Raw genomic sequence first — 10,791 nt, 5'->3', positions numbered from 1 at the left:
CATTTTTGTGAGGGCTCATTAAATTTAAAAAGTTGATCATGGCAAGGTTGTACCAAATGATCTGTAGAAGTTGGTTTATGTTGTGCTCCCTCTTGTCTTTTCCATAATGTGCTGTGAAATAGTCCATATCCTTGCAGACCAGATCACTGGGTTAATCCTCATTTGTATTCTCCATTTTCATATTGACATATGAAAAACCAGGTTATGAATAATTTAGTGCTCAGACACTTCCTGTCACTACTATACAAACCATATTAATAAATGTCAGCCTTTTCCTAATTGTTGTCACTCACTGGTCATGTCAGTTCATGACATTTCTAAACAATCCTTCCATTTTTGTGATTGAAAATGTTTTATTTAGTACATTATGTAGCTCTGGTTTTGAGCACTGCTCCAAATGTTGCAATTTAAGCATGTTGCTCATTTTATATTCAATTTTAAATGTCTTTCAAAGCACTGACTACTTGTTTTCTGAGCAACATTGGTGGCAGATCTGGTGTACAGGCTAAGATGTCCTAGTCAAATAGCAGCAATAATGTTGAATTCTGTTGGGTCTAGCACTTTGCTGGTAACAATCTCCCTTCATTCTTGATAACATCCCAAAGCAATAGTAGGGCAGCTTTGGTGGCTTGCAATAAAATTAACTACCCAGTGGCTCTTCCTCCATTCCTTTTCCCTCCGATGCACCATTTTGAAGGTGGTGAGGCCTTGATGATATCAATGCAAGTCAAAGGTTCCAGTAAGATGAGCTATCTTTCACTTAGTGAACAGTGGGTATACATGGTTACATAAGATACTGTGGTATGGAGTGAAGCAACAAAGTAAATACTAGGCATATTTAGTACATACTCAAGTCAGTAGTTGAAGTAGGCTGTAACTAGTAGGGTACCACAAGGATCAGTGCTTGGGCTGCTGCTGTTTATACTCAGTCCTGTCATCAATATAGATTGTAATGTAGCCAAGTTTGCTGATAGTTAGATGGGAAAGTAAGCTGTGAGGAGAATGCAAAGAGGCTAGAGAGAGATATAGACAGGTTGATTGAGTGGGCAAGAACATGGCAAATGGAATACAATCCACTTTGGTGGGGAAAAACCAAAAAAGCAGAATATTTTTGAAGGGTGAGATGGAAATATTTGCAAGCAATTAGGAAAGCAAATGGTATGTTTGCTTTTATTACAAAGGGATTAGAGTGTAAATGTCTTACTATTATACAGGGCATTGGTGAGGCTAAGGTTCACTAATTAGTTCCTGCAGCAAAGGTTCACTAATTAGTTCCTGTGATGAGGGGATTGCCCTATGAGGAGAGATTGAGTAGACTTGGCCTATATTCCTTAGTTGAGGAGAGGTGATCTAATTGAAACATAAAATTCTTAAGGGGCTTGACAGGATTAATGCTGGGAAAATGTTTCCCCTGGCTGGGGAATCCAGTCCCAGAATAAGGGGTGGGCCATTTAGGACTGATGACATTTCTTCCCTCAAAGGGTTGTAAATCTTTGAGCATCCACAGCTCTCTGGGGTAGAGAATTCCAGTCATTGACCATATTCAAGACAGGTCAATACATTTTTGGATATCAAGGGATATGGGGATAGTGCAGGAAGGTGAAGTTCTAAGTCAGGTCAGCCATGATCTTGTTGAATGGCCTACTCCAGCTCCTATTTCTTTTAGTGAGGCACCATGTTCAACTGCTGTAAAGACAATGGTGGATAAAAGTCTTGTTGACCTAGGCTATTGAGCATGTTAAGATCTTTCTTTATGCATTATTGACCACCTATCTGTGTGGTGAATGGAAGCCTCGCGTTCACACAAACCATCCATTTAACTACATGTGCTGAAGATGTGTAGTCTACCAAAGTTGTCAATAAGGGCCTAAAATTACTTTCTTAGATGGGTTTATCTACACCCCTATGGAAATGGGAGTGTAGTGGTTCTGTTACTAGACTAGTCATCCAGAGGCCTGGACTAATGATCTAGAGACTGAGTTCAAATCCCACCACAGCAGCTGGGGAATTTGAATTGTTAAATAAAGCTGAAATCAGTAATGGTGACCATTCAACTACTGGATTGTTGTAAAAATCCATTTAGTTCACTAATTGTCCTTTTTAGGGAAGGAACTCTGCCATCCCAGACCCACAGCAATGTAGTTGACTCTTAACTACAATGGCCTAGTAAGCCACTTAGTTGTACTAAACTGCTACCAAGACGTATACCAAGAATAAAACCAGTTAGACCACCTGGCATCAACCTAGGCACTAGCCACAGCAAAGGCACACCCAAAATTGGGATAGCTGTCCCACAAACTAGTCAAGCAAGAGCCTGATGGTCATAGTTACAGAATCATACCTTTCAGCCAATGTCCCAGACTCACCTCAGGATAGTGATATGTCCTGTCCCACAGTCAGGATGGCATAGCCCTGGGAGTCCTCAACATTGACTCCAGAGTGCCTGGAGCCTCATGGCATCAGGTCAAACATGGGCAAGGAAACCTGTAGATTAATCAATACTCCTGTGTGTTGAACACCACTTGGAAGAAGCACCGAGGGTAGCAGGCACAGAACCTACTCAGGGTGGGGAACTTCAATGTCTGTCCCTAAGAATGGTAGCACCACTACAGACAGAGCTGGCTGAATCCTGCAGGACATGGCTGCCAGACTGGGCAAGCAGCAGCTGGTGAGAGAACACAAGGGGGGAAAAAAACCTAGTCATCACCAATCTGTTGTAGAAGTATCTGACAATATTGGTAGGCGGGACCACCGCACGGTGACTGTCCATCTTCATACTAAGGACACTCTCCATCGTGGTGTATGGCACTATCAATCACGGTGCTAAATGGGTTAGGTTCAAAACTGGGCAGCCAAGGTGCTGTGGGCCATCAGCAGTGGCAACACAATTTCACTATACTACCTTTGTAGCAATTTGGTACAACTAATAATAAAACCGGATGAACCACCTCACATCCTGCCATATCCCTCACTCTGCAATTACCACCAAGCCAGGGGACCAATGCTGGTTTAGTGAGGAGTGCCCAGAGCAGCACCAGGCACACCTAAAAATGAAGTGCCAATCTGATGAAGCTACAACACAGGTGTACCTACATGCTAAACAGCATGCTATAACCAGATCTAAGCGATTCCACAACCAACAGATCTGATCAAAGCTCTGCATTCCTTCCCCATCCAGTTGTGAATGGTGGTGGACAATTAAATGACTAATGGGAGGAAGAGGCTCCACAAATATCCCCATACTCAATGATGGCAGAGCCCAGCACTTGAGTACAAAAGACAAGGCTGAAGGGCCAAGTGGATGATTCATCTCGGCCTCCTGAGGTCCCCACCATCACAGAAGCCAGTCTTTGGCCAATTCGATTCATGCCACGTGTTAAGAAACGGCTGAGCGCACTGGATACAGCAAAGACTATAGGTCCCGACAACATCCCAGCTGTTGTTCTCCAGAACTAGCCGCGCCTCTAGCCAAGCTGTTCCAGTACAGCTAGAACATTGGCATCTACCTGCCAATGCAGAGAATTGCCCAAGTATGTCCTGTCTACAAAAAGGACAAATCCAATCTGGCCAATTACTGCCCCCGTCAGTCTACTCTTAATCATCAGCAAAGTGATGGAAGGTGTCGTAGACAGTGCTATCAAGCGGCACTTACCAATAAACTGCTCACCGATACTCAATTTGGGTTCCGCCAGGACCACTGTGCTCCAGACCTCATTAGACAGCCTTTGTCCAAATATGGAAAAAAGAGCTGAATTCCAGAGGTGAGGAGTGAATGCCCCTGACGTCAAGGCAACATTTGCCCAAGTGTGGCATCAAGGAGCCCTAGTAAAATTGAAGTCAGTAAGAATCAGGGGGGAAACTTTTCACTGGCTGGAGTCATACCTAGCACAAAGGAAGATGGTTGTGGTCGATGGAGGCCAATCATCTCAGCCCCAGGATAGTGTCCAAGGCCCAACCATCTTCAGCTGCTTCATCAATGACCTTCCCTCCATCATAGCGTCAGAAGTGGGGATGTTCGCTGATGGTTGCAGTGTTCAGTTCCATTCGCAACTCCTCAGATAATGGAAGCAGTCCGTGCCCACATGCAGCAAGACCTGGATGACATTCAGTCTTGGGCTGATGTGTGGCGCAAATTACTTGCCACTTAAGTGCCAGGCAATGACTATCTCCAACAAAAGAGTGTCTAACCACTGTCCCATGACATTCAATGGCATTACCATCGCCAAATCTCCCACCATCAACATCCTGGGGGTTGGGGGGGCGTCACCATTGACCAGAAACTTAACTGGACTAGCCACATAAATACTGTGGCTACAAGAGCAGCTCAGAGATTCAGGGTGGTATCAAGGGTATTCAGCAGTGAGTGTCTCACCTCCTGACCCCCGCACCTTTCCACAAGGCACAAGTCAGGAGTGTGATGGAACACACTGCACTTGCCTGGATGAGTGCAGCTCCAACAACACAAGAAGCTCGACACCATCCAGGACAAAGCTGCCTGCTTGATTGGCACCCCATCCACCACCTTAAACAATCACTCCCTCCACCGCCGGCGTACCGTGGCTGCAGGGTGTACCATCTACAAGATGAACTGCAGCAACTCGCCAAGGCTTCTTTGGCAGCACCTCCCAAATCCGCGACCTCTACCACCTAGAAGGACAAGGGCAGTGGGCGCATGGGAACACCACCACCTCCAAGTTCCCCTCCAGGTCACACACCACCCCGACTTGGAAATATATCGCTGTTCCAGGATTTTGACCCAGCGATGGAGGAGGAACTCCCTAACAGCACTGTGGGAGTACCTTCACCACACTGACTGCAACGGTTCACGAAGGCGGCTCACCACCACCTTCAAGGGCAATTAGAGATGGCCAATAAATGCTGGCCTTACCAGCGTTGCCCATATCCCATGAACGAATAAAAAAAGTCACATAGGACCCTGCCTGTTCTCCCGATTATCTGTCATAACTACGGAAGAGCCGCAGAAACCCCAGAAAAATTGTGTTCACTCAGTTTTACCAGGGTTTCTGTGGCTCTTACACCGAAGTTACAGCAGCAAACCCCTGTGGAAATTTACTTCAGTGTCTAAATTACAGGATTGGAATGACCCTGTTGTGGAATGAAATATGTAAATTCAGGATACTTATGACTTGTACATCTACAGAAAAAGAAATTTTGTAGCAGATAGAATCTTGTCATCTACCCTTTCACAAGTGTAAGTTACTCTACATAGCAGTTCTTGTACACTTCTTCATTAGGCCCAAGCGATTCTGGTCCTCTCGCCTTTCGTTGTTGGATATTTTCTTCCCTGATGGTTGGCCACCTATGCTTGAACCTAAGAGTTGCTTGGTTTACCATAATATGCATTCCACGTAATCCTTCTCCGTGACTTCTGGAGCTGTGTGCATGTCGCATTGTTAATTGGGAAAATGCAGCTTGACTACAGTTAACTAACTACAATTAATTACTGTATTAGCAGGAAATAATTACCATTTTAAAACTAGATTTAAAAAAAGTTAACCCTGCCTGTGACGTCACACCTAGTCTATTTTCCATGTGTAAGTAGACTTGTGTCCAAATGACTGACTGAAAAAATATGGAAATTCCCCCCTCTAATATATTTTAAAACACTAAGATTTAATTGTACTTTGTCATTATTTGGAAGCTTTAAATAACTTTACAAAGAAAACATACTGCATCTTGAAAGATAAAAGTTTAATTGAACAAGGCAGGAAAAAGACTACACTTTAAAATCCGAAGTAGGAGTACTTAGTAAAGAAAGAAATTGCATTTATATAGCACCTTATGTCCTCAGGATGTCCCAAAGCACATACTTAATTAAACAGCACATTGTCAGTTAAGATAATACGGCCTAGATTCTTTAAACATAACGTTGATATTAATCTATTTAAAATGAAAGCGTCATCAGCGTTACGATTGGAAAACCTAGACCAGTACATCGAAACTTTAATAATTGTTTTGACACTAATTTTAACTTTTTAGCCGACAATTGAAGAAAATACACTGCCATAACTCATTTAACGCTGTTATATTGCACATCTTGGGGATGAATTTCCATGGGACTTCTCCTCGTCTGCTATAACTTTGACAGAATAACCCTCACCCCCTTCACCAACCACCCCCCCCCCCCAAAAAAAACCCGTAAACGCTGTTTTTCCAGGGTTTTTTTTGGCTGAAGTTGTCGCAGACGATCAAGAAAACCCCTGTGGAAATTCCACCCTTCTCCTCCCCCTTGAACTTTTGTGCAGTGCTGACGTAAGCAGAAGATTATAACCTTTCCTACACTAGCATTGTTGTGCAGTTTGGCACCAGAAACTCAGGTGGCTCAAGTACCAGGAATGAGATTGCTTTGAGTGCAGTTAGAACAAGTGAGCTACACACACATTACTCTAATTTTGGACAAAACTCAAGAGTGAATCATACATAAAATGCTGATGAATCTGCACTTCACTTAAATATTCACTTTAGTATTGCTCTCACACCTGGAGGAGGATAGTATTGTGTGAGTTTAGAGAAATTAGATTTTATCATTTGAAAATTAATTTTAGAAGTTCTTTTTGGGAATAGATTGCCCCAAAAACAGCATTTTTAATTTAAACGTTTTTGTTTCCATTAAACATTCTAGTAGCATAGCATATTTACAACTTGTTTTGCACTTCAGGGGCAGGATTGCAAACTGTTGTTTGTCATGAACACTTTTGCAGTAGTAAAAAGGAAAAGTTGGTGGGTTATTCACCTCTCAATAGCCAATTGCAAAGTGCCGCTAACATGCTTGGGAGGAGCTGGTTATTGGTCAAAAACCCCTTGGAGAGAAGAAAATGGGATGCAAAGATGGAAACAATCATTGTATCTGAATTTTAACATAGAAGCAATTCAGAGAAAATTATGCAAAACAATCAGTTTTCAAAAATCTAAAAGTTATACACTAATTCTGGTTTTAAGAATCTTTTCTTAATAAATAGGTTCTAATCATGGGTGAACTTTGAGCTTTGAGCAGTAGGGCTAGTAAAAGAAACATGCAAGACTGATCTGTGCTGCATTATAGCTTTAAACAATTGAGTATGTCAAAATACTGAATGTAATAATTCACACCCTTAGCTGTGTGAAATCAGTACGATACTGTTCACTTTTTAAAAGATACAAACATTAAGGTAACTCCAACTTGGAACCCACTGTTTTATAGTCCGATCAAATGTTAGACATGTAACTTGAATGTTGTAGTATTCATCTGAAAGAGATGCATGGATCTACATACAAGCAACAAAGTGGAACAGAAATAATTATGGAGGTAATGTGTTTTGTATGGCTGATGACACTTATGGGTGTATTAGAATTATAGAGTTTAAAAATAAGGCAAATGTTCTGCACACCAGCAGATGTTTGCTGCAGATAAATCTGTTCACGCTAATTTAATACTTGTTTCTATTTTCCTGCAGTACTCTCAAAGTTGACATAGTCATTGTTTGGGTTCAGAGTTCGATTGAGGCAGATGAATATTTGTGCCTGGTATAATGTGTTCTCCTTTTCCATCAATAAGAGGGTCCCATTGGTCAAAATCTTTCTCAAGACCTGGAAAGTAAAATTTGGTATTCAGATTAATCCTGAAACAATTGAAATTACTTCAAGTAGCTCTGAAGCTTTCTTCCCATCACAGTGGGGAAATGTTTGTCCTGCACCTACAATGACAGGTTCACTTCTGGAATGCTTTTTACCATTTAGAGTGGGAAGCTGCCCATTCCAAAGGTGTTTCTCCTTTAAGTTCGGAGATAGATTTTTATTACACGCACGATTTAAAAGGTAAAGAAAGAAAGACTTGCATTTATATTGCGCCTTTCATGACCACCGGACATCTCAAAGCGCTTTACAGCCAATGAAATACTTTTGAAGTATAGTCACTGTTGTAATGTAGGAAACGCGGCAGCCAATTTGCACACAGCCAGGTCCCACAAACAGCAATGTGATAATGACCAGATAATCTGTTTTTGTTATGTTGGTTGAGAGATAATTATTGGCCAGGACACCGGGGATAACTCCCCTGCTCTTTGAAATAGTGCCATGGGAGGTTTAGCGTCTCATCCGAAAGATGGCACCTCCGACAGTGCAGCACTCCCTCAGTACTGCCCCTCTGACAGTGCAGCGCCTTCCTCAGTATTGTTCCTCCAACAGTGCAGCACTCTCTCAGCGCTGGAGTGTCAGCCTAGCTTTGTGCTCAAGTCCCTGGAGTGGGACTTGAATCCACAACCTTCTGACTCAGATATATTATTAAACATTTTGCATCTTTAACAAAACTCTTGCTGCTGGAAATGCCAGTGTGTTTAATACTTTTTAATGGTTTTGAAAGTGCAATTTCATACAAGAAAGTTCCACAATGACTACACATCTGAAACTCCAATGCATTGTAAAAATTTAAGAAATCCCACATTTCCCTAGTGTTCTTGGTTTGCATCAATCTGACCATTACAATTTTGTTGCCTCCCCACTATATCTCTATAAAATGACTGCCCAGTATTCCTGGTACCTGGAATTAGAAAACTGTCAATTATGACTCATCAGTTATATATTCCAATAATAAATGCATTTTATTTACTTACCCAAGTGTCTTTGTATGAATGCTAATGAAGCTTTGTTGCTAATATCAATAGCTATATGAGGATCTGTTGTTCCTTTCAATCGAAATATCTTTCCAAGGAAAGCGCCAGTCAAAAATGTGAAATCAGGGAAGCTCTGATGTACTGTTCCCCTATAAAGAACCAAGTAAAAGAAAAAACCTCAAGGCAGTGAATTAAGTTCTAGATTCAGTTCTTTCTATGGTCCATGTACAAACCAAGGTACCTTTTGAGAATATAGCTAAGTATGCAAATTACTTATGGTTACCAAATTTATTGGAATTCAAAATATACAAATATAAACATATTTTACATCAGTGCACACTACTGTCCAATGTGTAAGTATTTAAAAATCAAATATGGTTGTGCAAGTGACTTGAGATGGTGTTAGTTGAACGTGTAAGACAGCCATTGATGAACATTAGCTTAACTAATGATGACACTTTTTCTATCTTGAAGGCCTTTGCCATCACTCTACAGCATGCTACTTCACATTCAAATAGGAAAATTATTGGTAAAAATAAAAAAATCTTTAGGCTTCTAAAACGAGGTATCAGTTTAGAAATTTTGAAGTACAACAGGAAACTCATGATTTGAATTGGAAACCATTGCAGGGAAACCATATTACAAACAATTCAGCTGCAGAACAAAATCATTCTAAAATGGACTTGACTTTGAGAGATGTGGATTATTGATTTTCTGTCACTAGGTATACATAGAAGATAGGAGTAGGCCATTCGGCCCCTCGAGCCTGTTCTGCCATTTAATGAGATCATGGCTGATCATCCAAATTCAGTACCCTGTCCCTGCTTTCTCCCCATATCCCTTGATCCCTTTAGCCTTAAGAAATATATCTAACTCCTTCTTGAATATATTTAATGAATTGGCCTCAACTGCCTTCTGTGGTAGAGAATTCCACAGGTTCACCACTCTCTGGGTGAAGAAATTTTTCCTCATCTCAGTCTTAAATGGCTTACCCCTTATCCTTAGACTGTGACCCCTGGTTCTGGACTCCCCCGCCATTGGGAACATCCTTCCTGCATCTAGTCTGTCTAGTCCTGTTAGAATTTTATAAGTTTCAATGAGATCCCCTTTCATTCTTCTAAACTCTAGTGAATATAAGCCTAATCGACCCAATCTCTCTTCATAAGTCATTCCTGCCATCCCAGGTATCAGTCTGGTGAATCTTCGCTGCACTCCCTCCATGGCAAGAATATCCTTCCTCAGATAAGGTGACCAAAACTGCACACAATACTCAAGGTGTAGTCTCACCAAGGTCCTGTACAACTGCAGCAAGACATCCTTGCTCCTGTACTCGAATCCTCTCGCTATGAAGGCCAACATACCATTTGCCTTCTTAACTGCCTGCTTCACCTGCATGCTTACCTTCAGCAACTGGTGCACAATGACACCCAGGTCTCGTTGCACTTCCCCCTTTCCCAATCTATTGCTGTTCAGATAATAATGTCTTCCTGTTTTTGCCACCAAAGTGGATAACCTTGCATTTATCCACATTATACTGCATGGTAGTGGCTTTATAAATACTAGAACATGCGTTGTCAAGCCATGGGGAATGTAGTCATTGCTGTAGAGTTTAGCGATGGCATCAAGTGTAACAATAGGTAACTAGATTAATATAGTGCCTACAGATCAGTCTATGATTCTTGCTGCAGCATTCTTTGGGTCATGAAATATTAAAAATAAAACCATGCATTTATCATAAAGGAATAAATCTACCCTCCTGGTATTAATATCTTCGTCAGGTCTTGTTATGGGAAAATCTGCTCACAGGACAACACGCAAGATTGAGATGGAGGTAAATGAGAGATGTGGGTTGAAAGGTTTGTGACAGTAAAACAATTGTTCTAAGGTGTATTACCAGGATTTTCAGTATTTTGAATATGTATTGTACTAAGCTGAGGAATATTTACAATGTATATAATGGATTACTACTTGACCATTGAAAATGTTTTCATTTCATGTAGCCAGTGAAAAATTAGCAGAAAATTAATCCTAAAATCTGCAGTATTTTTAAAAATTTGCTCTTGGTGTGGGTGCTGTGGGCAAGGCCACGTTTATTATTGCCTATCCCTGGTTGCCTTGAGATGGTCGTGGGCCTTGTCCTTGAACCACTGCAGTCCTTGTGGTGATGGAGTGAATGCTCACG

The 10,791-nt window shown here is 41.4% G+C and overlaps 1 protein-coding gene across 2 annotated transcripts in view; it reads right to left on the bottom strand.

Moving 5' to 3' along the window:
• Positions 1–5,691: 5,691 nt before the first annotated feature.
• Positions 5,692–10,791, bottom strand: part of pla2g7 (phospholipase A2, group VII (platelet-activating factor acetylhydrolase, plasma)) — a 176,461-nt gene continuing 171,361 nt past the window's right edge. For both annotated transcript variants that reach the window (XM_085996800.1, XM_085996801.1), the window contains 2 exons: positions 8,610–8,758; positions 5,692–7,587 (listed from right to left, as the gene is read on the bottom strand). In XM_085996800.1, coding sequence (XP_085852926.1) covers positions 7,475–7,587; positions 8,610–8,758 — 262 coding nt within the window. In that variant the 3' untranslated portion in view covers positions 5,692–7,474. The remainder of the gene's footprint in view (positions 7,588–8,609; positions 8,759–10,791) is intronic.

This window comes from Somniosus microcephalus, chromosome 9 (genome assembly GCF_052327205.1).
Source record: "Somniosus microcephalus isolate GS21.2 chromosome 9, FLI_Smic_1.0, whole genome shotgun sequence".
Lineage (NCBI taxonomy): Eukaryota > Metazoa > Chordata > Chondrichthyes > Squaliformes > Somniosidae > Somniosus > Somniosus microcephalus.
This window is presented reverse-complemented; position numbering and strand designations above follow the sequence as displayed.